Below are 27,030 nucleotides of genomic sequence, written 5' to 3'. Positions count from 1 at the left end.
CCCAGTTTGTGCAGTAGATTGAATGGCATGCTGTTTGTAGAAGCTCCAGCTTACCATAAGAGCTTGAACAGGTTCCTGTCTACATTTAGCTAGGGATTTCTGGTTTCTGTTTATTCTCATACTCTTCCATTTTTAAAACACTCAATTTAAACCTGTCGGCTCTGATTCTTCCCGCCAACTATGGTGCAATGAGAGCAGGTATCTTCTTTGTATCTCTGACAATACTTAGCAGAACAAATAATATGCAGTGGCTAACTCTTAAAAAATGATAGATGGCTGGATAGGTAGATAGATGATAGGGAGATGATAGCTGGAATAAACAGACAAAGAAACCTTGGCATTGGGCTTCTTGAAAGCAAGAAGTATAATTTGAAACTCATTTTCCTTCTCCAAAATGACCACATAGGATGGTGGTAGCACTTGAGCTCTGGGCTCATTTTGTTCAGGTTCACATCCCAGCTGTCCCACATCTGCACCAGTTAATATTGGTCAAGTCAGTAAGACTCTCCAATTTTTGCCCAAGAAGAAAGAAGGAAAAGAATAAAGTATTGCCTTCATAGGTAGTTGAGAAAGTACATAGATTATGTGATTTAAAATGTTTATTAAGTATTTTAGTGTCACTCTGTTAAAGTAAATTCGTGATAATTATTCAATTGGAAAAGAGAATTCTAATTTCATTAATCCTATTTAATAAAAAAAGAAAAAGAGGATAACTGAATTAACTAAAGTCATTGTTAAGTCAACATTTTTGTTGCTCTGGCAAAAATGCCTGACAAGAGTAACGTAGAGCAGGAAAAGTTTGTTTGGGAATCTCAGTTTCAGAGGTCTCAGTCCATAGATGGCTGACTGCATTGCTCTGAGCTCAAGGTAAAGCAGCACCTCATGGGGGAAGAGGCCAAAAGCAAAAAACTTCCCAGCTTAAGGTGGGGTCAGGAGAGGAGGTAGGTGTGGGGCCAGTAAATGACCCCAGGGGCTACTCCCAGCAACTAACCTCCTCAGTCATGCCCCACTCAAATAGAGTTACCACCCAGCCAGTCTATTCAATCTAGGATGGGTGACCAATTTTCAGCTCTAATCTAATCATTTCACCTCTAAACATTGCTGCATTAATACAGGAGCTTCTGGAGGACACTGCGTAACCACACCATAACAGTCATTACTTAAGGTATTAAAATTGACTTTGTAACCAAAATGCAGCCCTCTCAACTATTAACTCTAGGCCCCCAAACTCTGCCACAATACATACTTTTGGGGACTTTGCCCCCATTAGGCAGAGTAGATTTAGAGAATTTCATGGGAAATAGATGAAAGGCCTGGAATTTAGATTTTGATTATAAATCTATACGGGGTATGTTTGCATCTGTCCAGAACAGGCCCTTTCTAGATAGGAGAAACTTAGAGAGTTGGAAATAGATGTCTGCAGTGTCCTGGCCCATCTTCAGGAATCCCATAGATTTTTGCATAAAAGCTACCACTCCTGAATGGAAGGAAAGAAGACTCTGTAAACCTTTGGATTGGATCATAGATGTGTTTTACAACCACTCAGCCCTAACAAAAGAGGTACATGGCATTGAATTATCTGTGGCATTTAATCCATTAAACAGCTAAGCTTTCAAGAGGAAATCCAAGGTATTTGGATTAACATTCCTAAAATTGGAATTTGATGAAATGCTCTTTGCTTACAGTTACTCTGGGTTTTGTGATCCAAATCAACTCTGCAGGCCAGCTGCAGTAATTGCTCATGTAACTAGAACATGTAGTTAGTGCTTGGAAAAGCCTATCCACAATATAACCACCGTCAGTCAATCAGACCATCAGCAAATACTGAAGTTCTCTAGGTCAGTGGGAGAGTGTTATGTGTGAGCTCAGAGAATAACACAGACATTGACATGACCTTGACTTAAACATGAAGGCAGGAGGCAGGACTGGCTTGGCCCTCTAGGTCATATTATGCCATTTAATCTTTGTTTTTATCTGTGTGTGTGCAAACACACACATATCTTAAAGAGTGTGGAAATATAATAAGATTACCTTTTTAAAAATACTATGATGGCAGCAAGGTACAGGATGACAAAGGAGAGCAACATGAGGCTGGGGCAGTGTAAGAAGCAGAGCAGTCTTCTAAGTGAGAGTTGATGTAGCCCAGATCAGGTTGAGGGAGGTTAGATCTGTAGAAAACTTGATGACTAGCTATGCTTTAAAGAAAGAAGGGGCCAGTAGAGTCAAGGAAGACTTAAGAGTTCTTAGCTTGACCAAGGTGAAAAGCATTACAAAGACTGGCAGCCCTGAAGGTGGAGCCGGTGCAGGTATTCGCAGTGCATGATATGGTGGAGGACCCAGCAAGCATGGAGAGAAGCCAGGGAGGAAACCCTAAGAACTGGAAGAGGTATATTGACTCTCTCTCTCTGCCATAGTATGCTGCAGGAGTTTGGGCTCCAGTCCCTATTTCTTGATCCCTAGCCTAGGGCTGCTAAAATTGAAAAGGCATAATGAGCATCCAATAGGGAATCCTGTCCAAAGGCGAATTTATAGTGAAGCTAATGAAATTTAAGATTCAGAGCCTTTGTGAGCATAAGGCTTTCTCAGTGCTGGGAGTTTGGGGGAGCTGTAGACAGTTTCAGATGAGAAGGGGGAGCCAGGCTACAATCAGAAAGTCTTTTTTTTTTTTTTGTACTTTTTAAAATTTTATTTTAAAAAATTATTCTAATTTGTTACATATAACAGCAGAATGCATTACAACTTATATTACACATATAGAGCACAATTTTTCATATCTCTAATTGTACACAAAGTAGTCACACCATTCGTGTCTTCATACATATACTTAGGGTAATGTTGTCCATCTCATTCCACTGTCTTTTCTACCCTTGTGCCCCTTCCCCTCCCTCACCTTTGTTCTATCTAGAGTTTGTCTAATCCTCCCACGCTCACCTCCCCCAACCCCATTATGAATATATCAGAGAAAACATTTGGCATTTCGTTTTTTGGGGGATTGGCTAACTTCACTTAACATTATATTCCCCAACTCCATCCACTTATCTGCAAGATTCCTATTGCACAAGAATTAAAATCCAGAATCAGTAAATGGGATGGATTCAAACTAAAAAGCTTCTTAGCAAAAGAAACAATCAGTGAGGTGAATAGAGAATCTACTAATTGGGAACAAATTTTTACCACATGCACATCAGATAGAGCACTAATCTCTAGGATATATAAATAACGAAAAAAATCTTAATACCAAAAGAATAAATAAAAACAAATAACCCAGTCAATAAATGGGTCAAGGAACTGAACAGACACTTCTCAGAAGATGATATACAATCCATCGACAAATACATGAAAAAATGTTCAACATCTTTGGCAATGAGAGAAATGCAAATCAAAACTACTCTAAGATTTCATCTCTAGTCAGAATGGCAGCTATTAAGATTACAAACAACAACATGTGTTGGCCAGGTTGTGGGGGAAAAGCACTCATACATTGCTGGTGGGACTGCAAAGTGGTGCAGCCAATTTGGAAAGCAATATGGAGATTCATTGGAAAACTGGGAATGGAACCACCATTTGACCCAGCTATCCCACTCCTTGCTCTATACCCCAAGGACTTAAAAACAGCATACTACAGGGAAATATCCACATCAATGTTTATAGCAGCATAATTCACAATAGCTAAACTGTGAAACCAACTTAGATGCCATTCAGTTGATGAATGGATAACGAAAATGCTATTCAGAAAACCTTTCTATTTATTCACTAATACTAAAGCACCTGAAGATTTCTTAGAAGGAAAGAATGTGAGTCTTTAAGGGACTGATAATTTCTTGTGATCTAATTTCACAGTCTAATAAATATTTGCTTCTGAACTCCATTTTACTTATTTTTTTATTATGTTTCTTATAAAGAGGCCCCAAGCTCAAAACTTTCATCCGCACAAAACCTGGGTCTGTGCCTGATTCTGTTTGCTACAACTCATGTCTAACTCTTGCAACTTTCTAACTTATATCTGGCCCAATTCTGTCCTTTTTTCTGTAAATAGGGATTTCTGCTTCATACATCAAATCAGTATATAAAAATTTAAAATTATGAGCTTGGTGTAGTGGCACATGCCTCTAATCCCAGCGACCTGGGGAAAGTAAGGCAAAAGGATCACCAGTTCAAGGACAGCCTCAGCAATTTAGTAAGACCCTGTCTCAAATAAAAAAGACGGGATATAGTTCAGGGATAAAGTGGGTTTAATCCTCAGTACCAAAACAAACAAGAATTAAAATTATTCTTTACTTTCAAATAGTCCTTATTCAAGAACTAGTTCTTCTAAAAGCACAATGTATGTTATTCTCAAATAGGTTACTGAATATTCTTTCCTATCTTTTCCAATTTTATATTTCTTAAAAAAAAGTAAAAATGGCTATTAAAAAACATTCACTAGCCATGACATTGCAAAGATTTAGAATTTGAGTCTTATAAAGCTATTTTGGTTCTATAACTAAGAGACAAGGACTATATATAAGAGTCTCTTAACCTCTGTGGGGATTTTTCCCTCCAATGGGAACCTTTGTTATTCATTCATTTTTACATGGGGTTTTAAGATATTATTTGAATTTTTGTTTCATGACAGATTCTTAAAAGCTGTGGATCACCTTTAAGTGCTAAGTTGTGGTGGAACAAGGAAAACAAAAATTCTGCTAATGGAGAAGTCAATTGTTATTGTTTATTATTCTTTTTAAAAGAGAAAAATGGTTTTTCGTTTTCTTCCTTAGCCCATAGGAAAGGAAAAGTTATAATCTTAGCTTATTGACTGTCTCTATTGTTTTATTCTTATGCTTTTTTTTAGTTGTGCTATGTGGAAAATGAGAGGAAAATAAAAAAACATATAAATTCATATTCTTTTTACTTTTTAATCCAATATCATGCTGGGGTTTGTTTTGACACTTGCATCACCATAATATACAGATTTTTAATTTATTAGTTTCCTGCAATATCTTCTGTTAACCTTGAAAAATAGCATCTTTTGGAATTGAGCTGACCCCTTTGGATCTATGAATAACAGCATTAAATCTGAGATGGAAAAATGGAGAGGGAAAGACGTGCTTCATTTCTTTGCATTGAAGCTAAGTAGAAGGAAGCAAGTGAATAGAAAGGTCCTCGTCGTTAACACACAGTTTGCTGCTTAATGGTGTGTCGTTTTGTGTGGGTTCTCACACAGGGAGAGTCTTAATATTTAGAGAGTTTCTATGATTCAGACAGAGTGATTTGAGCTTGTGGAGATCTGTCTTTCTCAGATCATTGCATTGGGAAGTTGGAGGGAATATCTTTATTCCTCACGTCCCTTCCATCTTTCTTCTACCAAACCCAGGCTGTTGCCTTCTTGCTTAAGCATGTGGTGCATCTGTCTCTTTTATTCCAGAGAGAAGATAATGCTATAAATATTTTCTGCTGTTTTCCAAATGCAGAGAATTCTGTAGCCATGTACCAAGCGACCTAATTTGATGAGGGACTAACTTGAAGGTGGATGGTTTGGATATAATGCCCCTCCACTTCCAAGTACTATTGAGGGTAACTAAACAGGATGCACAGTTTGTGACACTGGGCAGGATAGCCTGCAAATTTTCCTTCACCTTTGGCTCTCCAAAAACCACCCTGACTTGTGCTTCTGTCACCTAACTTCCCAGCCCCAGTCACTTTCACCTCTTGGTTTGTTTCACTTTTGTAATTTATTATCCACAGGTAGATTTTTGTCTTGAAAATGAATTTTCCTCATATTTTTGTATAATTATTTCAGCTCGGTACTTCTTTGAGATAACATTAGTACAGCAGTTCGGCTCCCCCCACCCAGAAAAATAAAAATGTAATTTAATTTAGCTCGTCTCTTCCCTTGATTAATGTGGAGGATACACAGAGCATCACTTAGGGCAGAGCAATTTAGCAGGAGGAGGAAGAATATTAAATGACCAACATTATTCACTAGATATGGATGTGTGTTTGGGGAAGATCATTATATTATTATCGAATAGAAGAAGAAGAAAGAGGAGGAAGTGGTGGAGTAGGAAACATAGGACTGAAGTATACTCATATGTCTTTTCTGGCATTGTGAGATTAATAGATTTTGGAGGGAGGGCTTTTTTTGAGTCAATAGTATCCTTCCACTTGGGGAATAGAAGAGCCTGTCAAAGATCAAAGATGGTATTTTCATCAAAAAGCAAGTTCTGTGTAGTGGATTTGATAAGCTTGGATTTGTTTGTTAGATATAAAGACCTGGCTCTAGGGCTAGAGTCTAATGGTCTATTCTTACTAGCATTCTTTGCTTGTTACTAATAAGCACAAACAATTTTCAGCAGATGAAGGAAGAGACATGAGTTACCTTGAATGGGAACTGCGGTTTTTCTCATGTGGCAATTCCTGGGAAAGGGCTTCACAGCTTTTGTGCAGACTGTGGCCTTAAATCTTAGCTGCAAATAACCTCTGGCTCTGCAAGGGGACAGATTCATAGGTGGGACACATTTGCTAAAATGTGTTCCACTATGCACATGCTAAAATTTGCTCTGTGTCCTGTGTTGGTTCTGTTATTGGTATAGCTCTATCTCTGTCTGCATCACTGTTGGGTGTCTTGTCTCCCCAGAGGAGGTGCAGTAGCTGTGTAACTCACTCAATTTCAGTGTCATGCAGAGGATATTACATAGATCAACATTACATTATGTTTTCTGTGGGCTGCTACAAAACATGAAGGTCATTTGTGGATTAAATTCTTTCCAGAGGCAAAGATCTTCTAACTGATGTCTGGATGGCCACAAAGACCAAATTCAACCCTCTCTTTCTACTGGATTTTCATTTTTCCAGCTGTGCTTGTGTGTGTTAGATGACTGCTTTCTGATGACTTCAAGTGCATATGGTTTTGTGTGTGTGTGTGTGTGTAGGTATCATACCAACCTTTCAGATCCTCTCTGGTGCACATTAATGCAGTTTAGAAGTTATTTATTTCACTCCTTTTGATGATTCAAAAGTTATGCAATTACGTGTTCACTTAAATCTCCCTAAGATGATACAGTAGAAGAGTCTGCTTAAATCTACAGATAGGTAAAGGTACATTCACCATCAGGAAACCCCCAGGATCAAGGACAGCCAAGTTTGCTAGTGAGTTCACTGGGAGGATCGACTCCTAAAAGGTATTTCCCCGGGGCTCACAAATTTTAAAATAAAATTTTAAAATGCCATTGACTTGAGGTCAATAAAGAGTTGAAATTCATATCCCAAGACTCTGAGAGGAAGGGGTTGGTGATTAGCATTGGTCTGACAATGAATTTTCAATAAATGCTTTTGAAGTGAACAGAAAGTAAGGGCTTTAGTGGTTCTGCCTGGACTCGGCTAAAAACCATACTCATGTGGATGACAGCATAGAGGACAGTAGAGGACAGATGAGCGCAGTGATTAGGATTCTGGATGTCATGTGAGTTGGACTTGTCCACCACTTGCTAGCTTAGGCCATCAAGTTACTAAACTTCTCTATGTTTCAATTTTCTCATCAAAAATGATTATTCGAAACGATCTTGATAATGCAATTTGTCTGGCACACAGAGTGGACATCCAGTAAATGCTAGGTGTTATTAATAAGAGATGTCAGTTCGGCACTCAAGTGACTCATTCAAGATCACACACTGGTTGTCACTCAGCAGTCACTCTGCTTTTCCTTTGCTATTACAGTCAGCCGCCTGCTGGAGAGAATGTTTTACCAGTCTTCATCATGGGCACATGTACGGCTTTACCCTGGTCAGGGAGGGCCAAGGGAATTTGCTGGGAGGAATATTGGGAGCGTTTCTTCCTGATTATGGTTTTGATCTTAAATGGCCCTGAAGATCCATGGGCTAAAGACTTGGTTACCAACCTGTGGCATTATTGTGCAGCATATAATCTTTAGGATTTGGGACCTATGGATGGAAGTTAGGTCACTGGGGCTGGGCCCTTGTGGGGGGTCTTAGGACCCTCTTCTTTCTCTCTTTGCTTCCTGGCTACCATAAGGTAATTAGCTTTGCTTTACCACTTTCTCCCCACCCACAAACAAAGGAGCCACTGATCATGGACTGAAGTGAACCAAAGTAAGTCTTCTCCCCATGTAGTTGTTTATCTCAGGTATTTTGGTTGTTTATCTCAGGGATAGAAAGCTATGACACTCCCTAACTAAATAATAGTAGTAATATTAATATAATAATAGTCATAATAATAATACAAAATTAAACATATTCTGGGCAAGAGAGGCCCTTCTTTTCTCTACCGGATGTAGCTATTTCTGTGTGAAGGAAAGCCATGTTATGGCACCTTGCACACATGACGGGAGGTAGCCCTGAGTGTTGATACACTAAGACAAGACACATGCACATCACTTCTATCCTTAATGATGTTGTTACTCTAAGTGAGTCCTGGAACTACATAAATTCTGGGCTTCTAGTACACCAGATAATAAGCACCTTATTGTTTGAGTCACTTCCAGATTTGTTTCTTCTTGCTACAGACATTTTAATGAGTCTTAAAACTTGCTGGAACTCAAAATCTGGTCTTTGATTCCAAAGCCTCTTCCCTTTCCAGCAAAGCACTGCCATCTTAATATTTAGGCCCTTCACCACAAAGCCAAGGCCTATTTCTGTATTTTGGTGTTGTGTGCATTCCTACTCAACCTCTAAGCTTTAGGGAAACCTGAGGGCTCCTTGTTTTCTTAATGCTCTGAGCTTTCACACCTCTGGATCTATCCATTAGACTGCCATCTCTGCACTCCCCAATCTCTATGGACGTCACACATGCCTTCTGAGAGTGCCTCCTCTTCTATGAATTTGTTCTTTCTGATGCCTTTTTTTATTCTTCTCTGAAAGTTATAAACAACTTTCTCCTGGTTCATTCATACCTTTTCTTCCTTGGCTTGTAAAGATCTGTGTACACATTTTCTTCTCCACCACACTGTGAGCTTTTAGTGATCAGTACCAAGTCTCACTTCTCTTTTGTACCTTCACATCACATTTCTTTCTTTCTTTCTTTCTTCTTTTTTTTTTTTTTGTATCCTGCCTTTTAACAGGACTTACTCCATGTTTACTGAATTAAATGCGCAGAATTTTAGAGTTGAAAGTTCTTTCTTCTGAAAAAGCTCTTATTTTCTGAGAATTATAGATGTTCTTATTCTTGATTTCATGACCTCTCTAGGATTCAGAAGATCAATGATATCATTGAAGTTACATTCATTGTTTCATGATCATAGATTTTATGCGATCAGATTCTTAAAAGATTCAAGGATCCCCAGAAGAATGAAAACCTAAGTTTAAACTGGAAAGTTGGATAAATACTTAGACAAAGACACAATCTGGAACATGCATATTTTAAGGAAAATCCGTTGTGAATTTTCTTCTTTTCTCTAAAATTAGAGTGCAAAGAAATTAGTAAAAACAAATTTCTGAGTATCGAACACATTTTTATCCTACTTTTCCACCCTCAGGACAGATTATTACAAGTCTCTTCAAGCCCTTTATAATTCTCTGTCCCTATGTTTTCTTTTATTCACTCATATAAATGAATCCAACCAAAACTCTTGCAAGTTGCTGCAATAAGCAAAGAGGGTCGTCTTTTGAGTTGGGACAATGAAGAAACTTCTAGACCTGCTGGAAGCTGGTTGGAAAGCGATGGAGGTAGCCAGCCCCTGCACCAACCTGCTGATCAGTCAACTAGGCTCCCCTTGTTCACAGGTGGCAGATTGTGACCCACCCCCAAGGAGAGAGGAATTGTGAACATTAGCACAGTTGAGCTCTGTGGGGGTCTCTCCCTGTGTCACAATTACAAAAACACCCTAAGGACTGAAAGGAAAGAAAACAGACTGTTTTATAGAGTAGGATCCTGTCATTGTCATTACTCAGAATTTGGAGCTACTGACCTTCAGAATGAAAGAGACTTTAGGATCCTATAGCCCAAATGGCCCACTGTGAAGGAGGCTCAGGCACACTCTGTTTCCCTTGAAGTTTGTTTTCATAGTTGGAAACAGAGAGAGAGAAAATGCAAATCATTAATGACTCAAAAATTACGCATCCCCATTTTCTAAGATTTCTCTGAGATGGAGGTGAGATGAAGCAGAGGACAGTGTCCAGACAAATCCGTAGACTTGCCCCCTTTCTTTCCTTTTTCCAATGGGATGAATTCTTTCATTTAGCAAAAAATTGGGAGAAAACATGTTTGTTCCCCCTCCCCAAGAAAAGAAGAGGAAATTCTTGTACTGCCGTTTAAAAATAAAAATTTTTTTACAACAAGTTTTGCTTTCCTACACTCTAGTACTTACAACAGAATATTTCTAAAATACATTGTATAGAATTGAGTTCCTAGGAGAGTGTTCCAAGGGCTCCTTAAATATTTGGGGTTTCATTTCTAAATCATTTTTTAAATTACTAATTAAAAATACAGTCATACTAAGAATTGCTACATGGCTAATAATTGGCATGATTAAGACTGCCTATTAATTTACAGTGCTGCCAAATTGATCCATTTAAACACATACCAAGAAGGAACGCTTGCCCTGTGCCCTGCCATTTTGGTACAACAGAATGTTTTTCACTGACTTGAGCAAATTTAATAGTGGAACACTCTGTTTTATCATCCACATGCTAATGTCTCTGTTTATCTCCAGGAATGCTTTTGTTTTGTAAGCCAGTGCAGAAGGAGGTTGGGGCTAAAGGAGGGGAGGAGTGAACTGACATTTCTTCTCACAGAGTCCTTTGTGAAGGTTTCTCACCCCCACACAAACAGAAGGCCAGGGGCCAGAGGTGGTGGCATTATTCAGTTGGATTGTGAAAGACTTGGCAGAAAGGTGATAGTTCAGGAACCCAGGTTATGAAACCCTTGTTGGCACAGGGAGGAAGGCTTTGCTCAGTTCTTTGCAGACCCCACTATAGATTCCTCTACAGAACCTGGCTCTGGGTCTGGCACCCTCTCACCTGCCAAGGAATGGATGATTGGAGAATAGTGGCTTGTTGGGTGGGCACCAGCATTCTCTAAAAGAACGAAAGAACAGACCAAGTCAAGTTCCTCCCAGGAGCTTCTGCAACCCTTTTGCAGCAAGACGAGGGCAGATTTCCTGTGATGACAGCAGTGCTGAGACTGGTGTATGTTGGGGCAGGCACTTGAGACAAGTCACTGTGGAAAGTTCCACAAATAACTGGATGCTGAAGTCTTGGTACAACGTAGATGGAGGTTATCAATGTATAGATATTTGGATTAAAGCTATTTAAAGATACTATCCTAGGGTTTGGAGAGGAACATGAAAATTGTTATCATTTGGTCACTGCTTATTGTTTTGAATCAGAAGTATTTTGGTACTATAATAAATGAAGACAAGATGGAAAAATGAATGAGAAGTGATGGCTACTCCAATTTGGGCAAGTGTATGTGTTCAGCTAAAAGCCTTGCTCTTATTGAATTTAAAATTAAGTTGTATATTGGGACTGGGGCTATAGCTCAATGGCAGAACCCTTGCCTAGCACATGAGAGGCGCTGGGTTCAATCCTCAACAGCACCATGTAAAATAAATAAATAAAATAAAATTATAAAAAAAATTAAATGGTATACACTTGAACTCATAAAATTGAAAATTGTCAATAGAATGAATGAAAATAAATTATCATTTAAGTACATACCACATTTCACTTAAAGAAACAGTTACTTTTTTTTAAGTCTCTAAAATATGCAAAACTATAGACAATAGGACCAGAAAAGGCAGGGAAGTGCAGCTTTCACTCTTTTCTACTTTAGGATTGTGATTTTTGGCTTCAGCCCCCTTAATAGGTGCTGATTCTGTTAAATAGCACAGCTAATGAATGCAATGGAAAAAAAAAAAAAACAACTAGGAAACAAAGAGCAAAGCGGGTCTAACATGAGCATGCATCACTAACTTCCAGGAGTGAGGAGGTAGAAGAACACACACAGGCAGGAAAGGGGCACAGAAGGGAAGAGAGACCTCAAATAATCGATTGAAAACATAACTAAAGGTTAGCAGTTCCGCTGCCATTCTTACTCTGTTTCTGAAAACAGAAAGATTAAACAGATTGATTTGCACTGATACGCTTTGAAATGCCATAAAGGACACCTCTTCTGGCTCAGTATTGATAAACTGCCTGAGTATATCCCTGGCATTTTAGTTTTCCTAGCCCAGCAAGAGGAGGCAGAGAACACATTTCCACCTTCCGGTTCACCCGCCCTGGGAATTGCTTAAACAATTTCTTTGAGTGTGCGCAGGCGGTTCACACCATTAAATGCCCTGTTAAAGGATTCCTTCTCTGGGGTGCCTGTGAATTCCCTTGTCAGATGAATGGGAGACATGGCCTGTGACCAGCTGAACTTCATTGTATAGTTTATTGCCATAAACTCTTGATAAGTGGCATATTGGGACTTGGGGTCCTGAGCAACTACCTAGAAATGCCTTATGCCCACACCCCACTTTCTTGGTAGGGGATTTATAGGCACATTCGGCAAAATTGTACTGAAGTGAAGCAGCAACATCCTTCTGACTATTCAAACAAACAGCCACCCTGCTGCCGCTGATCAGTGTTCCTGGGATGGCTGTGATTGAAATTTAGCACTTAGAGCGACTTAATTGGCATGCAAATCTGTTAAGCATATGCACCCCCCCACACACAGGCGTGCCATCTGATGTGTCCATAGGGTGCCCTGCACCTCACATTTTGCAAAAGAAGCAAGTTCCTAGAAGGAAGCCTGTGCTGGGGGTAAGGAGTAGTGGACAGGTCTGCAGGGATCTCTGTCCTCTTTGGATTACCATAGTTCTTCATTTCCTTGAGCTCAGAACAAATCTAAGGTCACAGAGTTCCAGTTTGCTTGCTGTGAAAAAGAGTGTTAAGAATCTGCTCACTGATGCTCCTGTAAATCAAGTGCTGTGGCAGCAGAGTGGAACTTGCAAGGATTCAGCACTCTTGGGCAGCTTGCTGCCTCAGAACTCAAGGTTAGAATGCTCTGTGCTCATGGTGGCTAGAACTGATCTCTTGGCCTTCAGAGGGAATCTGGAAATTGATGTGAACATTTTTCTGCTGAGTTGGGAACAGAAGGACTGGGCCAAAAGTTCTAGGTTATGAGTTCCTGGAGGGAAATATGAAGCTCAAGGAAAACCAAGTAGACCCAGTGTGTTCTTGTCTTTCATCAGACTGAGCAGGATGGGCTAGTCGGTGGTCAGGAGCAGGCTGCTGTGTTCAATCTCCCCAAGTGTCCTGGGCCTCCTATATTTAACCAGGTGGACTCTGAGCATTGCTGCAGGTACCAAAAGAAGCCACTTTCTCAAGCTACCCTGATGTTGATTGGTACTGAGAGGGGTTGGTGAACTGTCCACCAAGTCCCCTATTCCCTGATGAGCATGTCCTGTCCTAGTTGGGTCACACACTCTCAGGCCTCATTGTATTTCTTTGGCATCAGGAAAAATCTGGACTCAATAAATACTTCTTCAGTTTTGAAGGGATAGATTAAACAGTTTCACTTCATTTGAGTGAGGTCAAAAATAAAGATGGGTTAAAACAAAATCAGAGGATGATCTGCAGTGAACCTAAGGAAGCTTAGGTTCTGGTGTCTCTATTTCTCAACTTCCTTCCCAGGACTTTTTGCTAAGTTTTGATTTTATATTCTTTTTCTCATGGAGGCTTCTCACCCACAAATGCTGTAAGTCTCACGATCACATAAAACTTAAGACTTGCTCTGGTTAAATTGCTGCTGAATGGCCCTTCTGTAATATTTAGTTCCTTGTATCCAATGGTTTTCACCAAAATTGGGAAGTTAGAAGAAATAAAGTCAAACTCACAAAGAAAGAGAAAGGAAAAGAACTAACATTTCAGAACTCCATGTATATTTACATGTAATTTGCCTTTATTACCTAATTTAACTGCTTATAGTAACCTTTTATGGGAGATAATATCACCTTCCACCTGGGTAAATAGGTGGGGACATCCAGGTTCAGAGAAGTAAAACAACATTTCTAGGTAGCCCAGCTAAGAAGGATATGAACTGCCTTATTGATTTTTTTCCTTACTCCCAACCATCTGTTCAGAGGTTACCTTGTGGGGTGTATATTTGACAGCTTCTCCAGCCTTTCCCAAAGAAAGTGTTCAATCCACCGGGGTAAGAAATGCCAGAAATGCTTGGAGTGGCAGAGTGATTTGCTGCAGAGTGACAGGGAGAAAGGTGGGGAGGGGATCTGGCCTCACTCTTAGGAAAGTGCAAGGTGAGCTAACCTTTCCCCGGTGAGTGTGGCAAATGCTGTAACAATTCATGCAATTTTGTTAAGCACCCATGAAAGGAATCCTAAGCCTTCCCTTGGGCCATTTCAGTTCTAAGAAATTGTAATTATTTGAGACTAATCATGATTTCCTCTTTTGCCTTCAGGTGATTCTCATTTTGACAAAGCTCTATGACTATAACCTGGGGAGCATCACAGAGAGCTCACTTTGGAGGTACGTAGATTAATCCAGCCAATAATTACTGTTATTTAAGCATGATGCTGGCTATTGCTGTCTCTCACTCTCTACTACTGTTTCCTGGTGGGAAGATTCCTGGTTCTATGCATCCCTGCTTCCTGTCTTCTTTCTCTGTTGTCCTTAGCAATGGGTTGGCCTTTGTCTCCAGGCAAGCCAGAGAATTACCTTCTCCACAGACCTCCTCTCTTGTTCCAGCATGTATTTTTGTTATGCTCTTCTTTAGGTTGTGTTTATGTACTCGGCTTCCATCGTCCTTACTTAGCACTTATGGAACAAAGGGGAGAGAGAGGTGTCTTTGCAAAAGGGAGCAGTACAACCTCTGTGTGCGGAAGCTGAACTCCCTACCTGTGAGGTGCTTTCGCAGCTTGCCTTCCATTGTCCTGCAGCTCACTAGCAGTGTGCAGGTACACACACACACACACACACACACACACACCCTCCTTACATCTGGGACTCACACTCTATAGCCTCTCACATATACACGTAAATAATACTGTTGCCAATGGACGGGCACAAATACTTCAGGGACAGATTAATTCAGTAACTTGTTGACTATGAGGACAATTTTGTAGTAGGGCTATTGAGGGTCTGAAACTAGAAATAGAAAATGCCTTCAAAAACAAATACATGTTATTTCTTAAACAAAACAAAACAAAAACCTAAGCATTTCTCACTCCTGATTGGCTTTTCTTGCCATCCTGTGCCAGGTGCCCACATCTTAACCCATCTTGGGAGACAAAGAATGCTGCTTCATATGGGTTAGTCCTGGAACACCTGATATATCTTAGAGTCAAGGGTAGGATGATGATAACCTTAGGGATAATCTTAAGTGATGTCTCTGAAACTGTGGACAGTTTTGCAGGAGCCTCAATAAAAGTGTGATTCTTCAGTGTATTAAGCACCTAGCACCTACCATATGGTTCATATTCAGTAAGTCTTGATCAGGATCTTTGTAAGTAAGCTTGTGCTTCCTTGATGGGTTTCGCTAATGTATGTACATATGTAAGAATAAAAGCCATCTTTTTTCAACAGCGCATCTGCCCAATACAGTGTAGTTTGATAAGCAGTTAAAAGATAAGCAGTTCTGATCCACAAGAACAGAAGTTTTAGCAGCCGTAACTCTAGCCGTGCAGTGGGAAGGGCACTCAGAGGGGCTTGAGGAGCAGGTTGTCCTAGACCATGGAGCTCAGGTTCAGTGTGCTTCTTTCTCTCTAATGAAGCACAGGAAGAACGTATTTTCCAATTTTTGATGAGAGGGTGAAGGATAAAAAAAAATCACACCACAGTCCAATACTAGTAAGTGTCCCATCTGAGAGAGCAACCTCAGGGGCTGAAGCTTGGGAAGGTGTGGCAAGAATGGCCTGTGGGTATTTCCATCTGTGTATATATATATATATATATATATATATATATATATATATATATATATATAATACCTGAAAATATTTAATGTTTTTCTTTGATACCCATAATTGTTATTGGCTGTGCATGTCATATATTGGAAATAGCTATTGTGGATGCTCTGTGCTATTAGCATCTGGACATTTTGTTACTTTAATAGGAAGAGAACACACTTAAGAGGTCATTTAGAAAAGAAAAGAGAGAATTAAAAAAAAAAAAAAAAAAAAAAAAACATGCTTAATACTTCACCCAGACTTTGAAAGGACTCACACTTCTGAGCAGCTCACGATACCCGTATCAGTGATTAGGGAACCTTGAAGGAGGTGTTAATTCAGTGGAAAAGTGCAGTAATGCTGGGTGGGTGGAGGATAAAGATCAGGAAGACAGAGCCCCACATTTCTGAGTTTAGTTAAGCCATGCCTGAGGGAAACTAGATAACCAAGTGTGGAAAATTTTTCTCCTGCAACAGTTCTTTCTTTCGATGTAGAAATCTAGCCTATGCAAAAATTTGAAGCCATGTGCTCACCCCAGAGCAGGTTTTACACATCCTTGTGGCACCCATGACACTGAGCACAGGACCTACCATATAGATGATGCTCAGTTTGTTTCTGAGCTGAGTGGCAAACTCAAAAAATTTTATCTCTATCATGTGATCATCCATATATAATTTCCATGTTTCATCCATTTATTCAACAAAAATGTATTGATAGACTCCTTTATTGCATTGGATTTTTCTGGTAGAGGGAGGGGGAGGTGAGTGTGTCCATGAATTAATAGCACAGGGGCTCTTTCTTCTAAGGTTCATTTCTGGAGGGGGACTGAAATCTGCAGACACTTAAGGTGAGAGAGAAATACACTTGCATGTAACCCCTCTTATGTAGTTCTACTGAATAAGGGACTTAAGCACCACCCAGAAGTGCCAGATCCCAGAAATAGATCATTCTAACACAAATAGACAAGTTGTCACACAACCATAAGTGCTGGAATAAAGAGGAGAACTAGTGTCACTTTTTATCTTTGCTTGTGTGCATATTTTCTCCTTTCAACCAGCCTTTAAGTCCTTAACCCAGCACCTTGCTAGTTTAATCAAAGTAGTGATGATGCTGATGATAATGGTAATAGTGACAACAATTAGAAATAAAGAAAATTTATTGAGTGTTCACTATGTTTCAGGCATTGTGTTTAGTGATAGACATGTGTTATTACAACTTCTTAATTAATTTTTAGGGTGTGCCCAAGGTCACGTAATTAGTAAGTAGCAGCCCATAAACCCGCCAACAGACATGTTAGGAAATTGCATACATTCATTGCTTGTCTTCTGGTTCATCTTTCTCTACCCACCCCTCCCAATATGTGTGTGTGTGTGTGTGTGTGTGTGTGTATTATATATATGTATATATCTATATATGTATATATACACAAACACAGACACGTGTACATATACATATATACACTGTAGTATTCTGATCAGCATTTTCCCTACTACTGAAAAATACTGAGAAATTGCTTCTAATCTAAAAGGTAGATACAAGCACTTTTTAATTGAAGCCTAGTCTTTGAAAGTTTTGTCAGCTGAATATCAAAAGCAAGCAAGTGACAAACCCCCTTGGGGTGTTAGCATAGGCTAGAGGCCAAGAGACGTTTGACCTGGTTCTCCATGACCTAGGGCTTTAACCCTCTCGGGATCTAGAAGCCAGGGATGCCAGGCCCAGATGACTCTGCAGCAAATTAATGAGCTTTTGCTCCCAGCTGGTCTTGTCTTTGATTACACCTTAATCCTGGAGCAAGTGGTTGACTTTGTTTTGCATTGTGGAGTCAAGCTGGGAGGAGAGGTAGGATCCCTTTCAGAACAATTAACTGCACCTTAAAACCAGCTCCACTATAGGGTGGATTAAGCTTTGAGATTTGTGGAGCACTGCCGTGTTACCATTTTGAAGCAAGATAAGCTTAAAGGTTGAGATAAATAAAATGTCAAAATCTAGATACAGTATCTCTGAGAAGAAATATATTCGTCTTCTCTCCCTCTTGTACTCAGGTAATCAGCTGCTGAGAGGGGTTTAGCTGGTGAGAAAGCCCTAGGGAACTCTGGGAGCTGAAAGCTCACTCTTAAAGGGGCACACACCCACCAGCCTGTCTGAGACATTGACTGCCTTGGCTGACTTGTCAAATTCAGCGTCCCATTTTCAGATTCACACAAACTACAAGCAAGGTTCCCACCGGATCTCAAAAACTCTGCACATCTCAAGCAGCAAAATCTGCTTTGCTGATACAAAGGAGCATATGGTTAGAGTAGAGAATGGGCTAGGCTTTTTCAATGATTCTGCACTGGTTCCCAGCGCTGTTTTCCATTTTCCCAGGAGACACATAGTGATTATCAAGAGAAGTTCCGTAGTGGTGTGTGAGGAGACGATGCCCCATGCCACAGGGTGCTCCAAGCAGCAGGGCAGTCTGCATTGTTCCGGAAGCTTCTGGGGCTCAGGCTGAAGCAAGCTGATCTGAAGATCGTGAGCTTTCCCAGCCTGATGCCCATTACCTGGAAGCCTCTTTTCTCTTTCTTCTCTCTGTCTCGGGGAAGAGCCACGGTCTGCCTGGGTCAGATTGTCCATGCCAGCAGTGAAGAATGTTTTTCTCAAAATTCGGTTTTCATTCAGCTGTAAACACAAGGCTGTTGGACAGATACACACCCTGAAAATGATGTGTGTGATAATTTCCCTGCAAGAGCGCTCTTCATGTTACAGGAACCCAATGGCACTGTGCATATCCATGATTGCAAACATTTGGCACCTCCCCCAGGTGGGCAGGAGACAGCCAAGCTCCACACAAGGTCAGGAGCCACTTGCCTTGTGTTCCTTTGCATTCTGGATTCTACTGAATTTTGTAACTCCCACTCCTATCCGTTTTCTGTGTCACGTGGACCTGCTTTTGGTTTCTGGACTTAAATATACATTTATTTTATTAAACCTTATTTTTTTTTACACAAAAATAACTTATACTCATTATAATATCAAAAAATGCTAAGATGAATAAAAACAGTGCTAGTAGTTTCTTACTTCCCACCCAGATCCAGCTTTCCTGAGGTCAGTGGTATTAATAGTTCAGGGTGATTCTCTTCATATCTTTAGAGCCGAAGTAAAAAATGCCAATAGATATATACATTTTATGGCACTGAGTTTTTGTGTATGTGTTTGTGTAAGAAAATAGGAATATACTATTCACTGGTCTCTGACAACCTGCTTTATTTTACTTACAGTGAGTCCTGGCTGTTTGTCTAGTTGAAAATATTTTTTAAAAATTGGGTTAGGGTGATAAGGGGCCCATAGAGTGGAATTGCATGTGGAGTTAAACCACTGCATGCCTGATTAGCCTTATTCAATGCTTCTTATGTGCTAGGAAGTATTCTCAGTTGTTTTTTTTTTTAAATTTATTCCAAGAACCCTATAAAATGGGCTTTATTAGTATTTCCAGTTTCCAGATGAGAAAAATAAGGCTTGGAACTATTAGGCAACATGCGCAGTGGTCATGCAGCCAGGTAAACAGCAGAACTGGCTCCTGACTTTTTTTTTCTTCACGCCTGTGCTACATTGCCTCTTGCTTAACCCTTGTAATGGATCTTTAGTCCCTTTCCTCAGTTTTTGCTAATAATATACACTTCTTATCAATAACATATTTTTAAACATGTCCCTCAATTTTGATAACTATCTCTGTAAAATACTATAGAATGCTAAAGATGATGTTGCTGTATCAAAATATGTACATATATAAGGTAGATTGATGCTTGAGGTTACATTACAGGGAGGTTCAAACAACATACCCACAAGCAATAACGTGTTTCAAATAGCCCCAGACTTTGACCAGGACCAAGTAATTTCAGTACTTATTTTTATCAGTGTTTTGGGCAAAAACCAAGTCTTGATCTCAGTGTGTTTTAATGGATATTTCCCTGATCACTAGTGATAGGGAGTATCTTCTGGGCTCTGCCACTGTGTACCACCCTCCTGCCCTCATCCCACCCTCTAGGCAAAGGTGTAATTGTTTCTCCTGAATCCTGCAGTGCCTTATGTATCTTTGTCTTCTAATGGTTATCAGATGCAGCTTTATTTAGTTCAATTCACAGACATCTACTAGACCCTTCTCTATGCCAGGTACTGTACTAGTCGTCAGTGGAAATAAATTTGTGAATAAGAAACTGTTCCTGCTGGGCGCTGTGGTGCACACCTGTAATCCCATGGCTCCAGAGGCTGAAACAGGAGGATAGTGAGTTCAAAGACAGTCTCAGCAAGGGTGAGGTGTTAAGCGACTCAGTGAGACCCTGTCTCTAAATAAAATACAAAAATAGGGCTAGGGATGTAGCTTTGAGTGCCCCTGACTTCAATACCTGGTACCAAAAACAACAAAATAAATAAATAAACAAACAAACAAAAAACACTGCTCCTTTCCTACAGAAACTCAAAATCTAGTGAAGGGAAGACACTTAGTGAATAATTACAGAAGTGTGGTAAATGCAATGTAAAAGTCACATGCGATTTATTGACATGTTTCTCTGATTCCATGCTAGCCTGCAAATGCAGACTGTGGCCATATCTTAGTAGATGTGTTGTTATGGTTTCATACCCTTTGTTTTTTATGTGCTCTAACCCAAAGTAGCACCTAGCTTCATGTTAAGTATCATTACATTCCTTTTGCTTTGAAAAAATATATTAAGGCATTATTTAAGGTTGCTGAAATCCAGGTTTGGGTATATCTTGTTTACATCCTAAACTTTTAACCTACCACTTTACATGTAGGAGACACGGTTTTGAATAATGTGTTACACAATTTGGAGAAATGCAGTCTCATTGCGCTCCCTGAGGAAGAACGTGACCAGTGCCAAGCAGGAAAAGCCTAGTCAGAGAATCTGGTTATGTTCATAGAGCCCTGGGCATGCTTGTCAGCCTCCTTGATTTTAACAGGATCTTACTGCACACCACATGAAGGCTGTTTCTACAAGGATCTCACTGTGTTCTGCCCAAAGATGCTACGGTCTTTCCAGAAGATCTGTGAGACTGTGAGAGCCTGGCCTCAGCTTCTGTATTTGCACTCCTTATCTGCCTCAGTGTTTGGCACTCTGCTGAGCTCTCTATTCTCCTTTAAGCAAATAATGGATGAAATACACAGTAAAGCAAGCATCATGCTGCTGGTCTAATAACTTTATCAATATGAACCAAGAAAGCATGTGCAGAAAATTTTGCTAGAGAAAAGCAAAGCAACTGGTATTCTAATATCAAACCTGGCTGTAGATTGAAGAAGTATTTAAAATGATAATTCTCCTTTTCTTACACTGCCTTTGAGCACTGCATGGTGAAATCTTACACATCCACAGAGTCCTTTAAGATATAGATTACCACCATCTAGTTCGTTGATAAACAAATGCTCTCACATCCTCATGGACCTTCAGAGGACTTCCCTACTCACTCTAGGCTTTGGTTTGCCCTTTTAGGTCAAAACTTGAGATTTTCATTTATAGTTAATCATGCTCTTTGAGATTTGGGCGCGCACGCACACACACACACACACACACACACACACACAGTCAAAAGAGTCTCAGGACATGTGTTTTATACCCTCCGGAAACCTAGTCTCGTTATTCATGAAGAACAATTAACTCCTCTTGTTTTTCAGTCTTAACGTGAATACTGACAAAAATTTTAAAGAGCATTCATAGCTGCCCTATTAAAGTTGGGCCCTTGCTTCTTTCTACCATTGCTCTTTGTTTATTTCATTTACTGCACATGTTATGATCTGTAATTTTATTTACTACTGATGACACCATACAAATCTGAATTTCCTAAGGGAGAGAGACCCTGTCTGTCTTTTTATTCAGTGCCTGGGAAAGTGCCTGACATATAGGCAGTCAAGTGAGATTTGGCAAATTAACTGAATGTGTAAATAAATACTTAGCTAGGCTTGTGCTAAATGGCATGAATTCATATTCGAATAACATCCGATTGTTGTCCTTAAGGATTTCACAGTCTAGTGGGGCAGACAGATAAGTGAGACAATAGATCCATTTTTCAGGTGACATTACAGAGGTGCTTTTGGAGCTCTGGGACAGGGAAGGAAAAGCTTCTTGGAGGAAAGGAGATCTGAATGGGATCTTAAAGAGTAGGAATTAGACTGTGAGATGAGACTAATTTTTAATTTATTGAGGACATACTGTATTCCAGGCACCTTCAGGTATTGGTAGCATAGTAAATTAAGCAAAAGACCCTAGATCCTAACATAATCTCTGGGTGGAATGGGTAGGTTCCAATTCTTCTGTGTTAGGTATCCTAATATTTAATCCCAAAGAAAGTAATGAAATTTTGATAGTTTGGGGCCAGGGAAAGAATGAATGAAATACAAATTTCAGGAAAAAAATTATCTTGGTGTCTATTGAGGATGAATTGACCACTCCCCTTCCCCCCCTCCCCCCCCACACAACTGGTGACCATGAGAATGGTAGTCAACGAGTGAAAAAAGGAGCTGGCCTTTATGGGGCATGGAGGAATGGAGTACGGGAGCAGAGGGTGATTTTCATAGATCTTATAAAGTAAAAATGAACGTGACCTTTTGAATGTGCAAGAGGGTGAAAGGGAGAGATGTATCAGCAATGACTTTCCCACTGGTCTTGGGTGGTCCTGTGGATGGTGAAGTTACTTACTAGAAGGAGAAAATCAGGAAGGGAAGGAATTAGGGATGGGAGATAGATGAGTTGAAGTTTCTTTTCTAACATGTTGAGGTTGGGTGGATTTAGACAATTGCAGTGGAAGCTTTCAGTGAATTATGCATGTGCGGCCTCAGGGTCCAGGCAAAACTGGTGTGAATGTGGGTTTTGGAAATCAACAACACAAGCAGCAAGAGCTGGGTTTATGGAAGCCTAGAGAAACCATGCAGAAGAAAAGTGTAAAAGAAGAGCTGAAGAGATACCTGGCCAAACAGGGGCATTGGAGGAAACATGGAGAAGTTGCCTCTGGAGAGTTAGAAGAAATACTAGGTAAAGCTCAGGTACAAATGAGGGGAACATTAAATGCCACAGAATGACCAAGTAAAAGTATATCTGTAAAGTGACCAAAAAATTTGTCAATGCAGAGGTGCTGGAGGATTAGAGTTGGTTTAGAGCATGCCTGTGTCTGCTGCACTGATGTCCACTGAATATGCATGACTAGTGAATGAGAAGTAAGGAAATGGGGAAAGGAGATGGAGAAGAGCCTTTCAAAGAAGTAGCCATGAAGGGAAACAAAAGGAAGAGCATGCTCCTGCATAAAGGAGATGAAGCAGTAAAGGAACATTTTCCATCATTTAAGTGAGGACCAACCTAACCATGCTCACATTTTCAGGGAAGGAATCAGTGAAAAAAGATTGAAGGTATAGGCAAAGTTAGGAGAGAGAAGAGAATGGAGTAATGGCAAGGGTGTAGGGCAATTATCCAGCCATGGTAGATCAGGGAATGAGGAAGTTGACAGAGCTTGGTGGGACAACTCTTTTTACTATGCAGGGAGGGCAGAGCAGAGCCACACATAGATCTGCATCACTGAGTAATGGAAGTGGTTGAGGGTTGTCCTGCTGTTTGGGTATGTATTGAGTGGAAGATGGACCTGAAGAGATAGTTGGCAATTTGGAAGAGCAACTAGTGAGATCTGGAGAGGAACTTCCCCAGGCAAGCAGCTGTTGTACTAGGTGATCCTCACATCCCCATCTCTGGGGTTGGCATGGCTGTGCTTTGCTCCAAGGAGCCTTGTGTGATACAAAAGAGGATGGTGGTTCTGCAGTTATAGGAGATGTCGAGAAAGGACAAGAGAGTATGGGGGCTGCAGGGATTCTTGTGGCAGTTCAGGGATTCTTGACTAAATTGCAAAAGAAATGAAACCAGAGTTTTAGGAGGGCAAATCATGAAATAGTAGGACCCCAAATCCAAGCATGTTCATAAACCTAAAGAATGCTTAAGAGATAACATCCAGAGGGAGAGTAACTTTTTATGATAAACTTTTTATAAAACGTAGAACATGCCTTAGCCTTCAGGGTACTGTGAAAGGGAAATGGTCAGAGTTGGTGGAGTTCATAAAAATCCTTTTCATAAAGCTACTATCAGAGAAACATACTCCACACTGTAGGAGTAACTGATACTAGTGACAGCCCACCTCCCCTCTTTGGGGGAACACTCAGCAGCCTTCCCTGTTGTGGTTAGGGTAGCTTTTCTCCAGACAACTCTTACTCCAAGATCTCATGTGTCCATTAACCACGACTGGTGGTCACTGTGTTACCTTTGCAGAGCAGAGGGGCTGGTCCAGATGTACTGTTGAAACAATATCAATTTCCTGTCTGGTCACCATTTTCTCCCTTCACAACCTCTTCTAGAGTCTGCACTAAACAGTAACTCCTTTTCAAATATAAAAATGTATTTTGTAGAGTTTAACTTTCTGGAATCTCAGTTGACCTTGCTTTGACTTCTACTGCCCTTCTGTTGGTGCCCACATTCCTTGACATCATTTCACTTACTGACATTCTCAATAACAGAAAAGTATTATGTGTTCCATTCCTGGTAAACTATTTGTAGGTTCTGCCAAAACAACATATGCTCTTAGAAGGCCATTCACATAAGGGGTCAGCCCTTGGGCTCTGGTGTTAGACTGTCTGGGCACGAATCCAGGCTCTATCCACTTACCAGCTCTCAGACAGTGGGGACCTTTTTAAAACCTCTGCTTCATTTCCTCACCTGAAAACATGTTTTTGTCTCACATGATTTTGGTGACAATATATAGTAAGTGTGTACCTCCTAATAAACACATAATAAATAATTCAAAAGAAGCAGAAAAGCAAAACCTTGGATCTTGTACTTCTGTGGCCTTTGTTTGCAATGCCTTTTCCCCTGTATTTGATTTGCCTAATGAATAATGATAGTGACTATTTACTATGTGCCAGATATGTATTCACTAAACTGATTCTCAGAATAGCTCTCTGAGATTAGTACTATTGCTATACCCTTTCCATAGAGGAGGAAACTGAGGCTTAGGGAAGTAACCTACCCAGGGTTATATGGATGCTAAACAATTGTCTTAGTCAGCTTTTACATTGCTATGACAAAACACTTGACAAGAATAATGTAGAGGAGGAAAAGTTTAATTTGACCTATGGTTTCAGAGGTTCAGTCCATAGATGGCTGACTCCATAGCTCTGAGCCCTGGTGAGGCAGAATATCATTGTGGAAGTGCATGGCAGAGGAAGGCAGTTCAGAACATGACAACCAGGAACAGACAGTGAGCTCTGCTCCACAGAGACAAGATATGTAATCCAAAGTCACATCCCCAGTGACTTTTTCAACAACACCCTACCTACGTATAGTTACCACCCAGTTAATACAAATCAGTGGGTGTATCCACTGATTAGGTTAAGGCTTTCATAATCTAAGAATTTCACCTCTGAAAATTCTTGCATTGTCTCACACATGAGCTTTTGGGGGACACCTCATATCTAAACTATAACAGCAATAGGGAGGAGTTCTGAACACAAGCAATCAAATTCAAGAGCTCAGGCTTTAATTCCCATCACCTTTCTAACCACCATGTTCCATGAAGAGAATGAATTGCCACTCTCATAGGCTAACATTTTCCGTTGAACATATTTTATCTTTTTGAATGTATTATTCTCGTTTATTATTGTATTTATTAATGTATTATTCTCATGTACATTTATTACCTTTACAGAGAACATTTTGAAGGTCACATGGTTTCTTATTCACCTTATTCGTAACACCAAGTATATTCTTGGCCCATAATAGATGTTGAGTACCAGGATAAATTTATTTGGGTAAGAAGATTATTAATAAGTTTATCTTTGTCATCTGTAGATTTAATTAATTGATATAAAGCTTTCACATACTATTCATCACAGGTAATCAAAGGTTAACAGAATGTAGTTTACTCACATGTCAGGGCTTGCTCTAATTTATTGTCATTGCACATGAAGGAGATGACACATATTAATTTAATTTTAGCATATAGATTGACACTGTTATGCCACATGTCTACAGTGATATTTCCATGCATGCTGGAGTTTAATATGGCAAAAAGTCGAGGTAACTTTATTTCTAGTGGGGTTTCCTTCCATTCAATTAGCATTAGGGAGTTGTTCAAGTGGAAATCTAATGTCTTTTTGGTCCATTGAATTCCTAACCCTGAGCACTGCACCTTGTGCTGTCAACCAAGAATTAACTTTAGGAAGGGGGACATGGAACACTGTCATAGACCTGGCATCCAGTGGGAGAGGGCTTTGCCGTGTGTCTCCTAGGACCAAGGAGATGAGAGAAGCTGTACTGGAGAGCTTTAGAAAAACCTTTTTTCTTATTTCAGGTGAAGTTTCTGAAATACTGTTCAACTATAAATCAAGCTGGGGCACTTCTGGCTCTGTTCTCCTCTTTCCAAAGGGAATCGGGGTGCCGAAGAGTTATTCCTCAGCACGGCTTTATTTCTCTCGCCTGCTGGGATGTATTAGCAAGGTCGTCACCTTTGGTTTATTGGCTTCAAACAATCTGTGATTGCAGAGGATTATGACTTCTTAGCTTGCAGAAGCAGGAGATGCAATCAATTCATGAAAGGCACAGGGTGTTTTTTTTTTCCTTTAAAAAATGTATATTTATTTCTGCCAGCATTTCTGGGGACCAAGACTTAAAAGAGCTTTTTGAAAGGAATTTATCTTTGAATGTCCTGCTTCATCGCACCTTTCAAATGAGAACATTGAATCAGGCCAATGTGAACTCAGCTTTAACTCTCTGAGTTTGAAAGAAATAAGATGACATCACAAAAAAAAAAGTATGTCTTTCCCAGCCCCAACCCTTAATCATATTACTTGGGAAATGTATGTTCATTGCGGTGTACGAAATACATATATTTTGAAATAATTTCAGGCATGGGTCAACTGATGTTTATGGGTTCTTGCCAAGCTGTCTTTTACCCCTGAAACCTCCTGGAAACTAGATTGATATTTATTGTGATATTGGTTTTCTTACCTACTTTGCCATCATTTCCCAACCTTCAAAATCATTCTTCCTCAGTTAGTTGTTGCCCATCTCCCATTGAGACTCTATCACTCATGACCTCAAAGAAGTGTCAGGATTTAAACTGTGCCTTTG

The 27,030-nt window shown here is 40.0% G+C and overlaps 1 protein-coding gene across 4 annotated transcripts in view; it reads left to right on the top strand.

Annotated features, from left to right (window-relative positions):
- Sorcs1 (sortilin related VPS10 domain containing receptor 1) overlaps positions 1-27,030 on the top strand; it is a 466,212-nt gene that overhangs the window by 156,245 nt on the left and 282,937 nt on the right. For all 4 annotated transcript variants that reach the window (XM_076834120.1, XM_076834123.1, XM_076834121.1 and 1 more), the window contains exon 2: positions 14,395-14,462. In XM_076834120.1, coding sequence (XP_076690235.1) covers positions 14,395-14,462 — 68 coding nt within the window. The remainder of the gene's footprint in view (positions 1-14,394; positions 14,463-27,030) is intronic.

This window comes from Callospermophilus lateralis, chromosome 15, assembly GCF_048772815.1.
Source record: "Callospermophilus lateralis isolate mCalLat2 chromosome 15, mCalLat2.hap1, whole genome shotgun sequence".
NCBI classification, from domain to species: domain Eukaryota; kingdom Metazoa; phylum Chordata; class Mammalia; order Rodentia; family Sciuridae; genus Callospermophilus; species Callospermophilus lateralis.
Note: the sequence above shows the minus strand (reverse complement) of the source record. Positions and strands in the feature narration are given on the sequence as shown.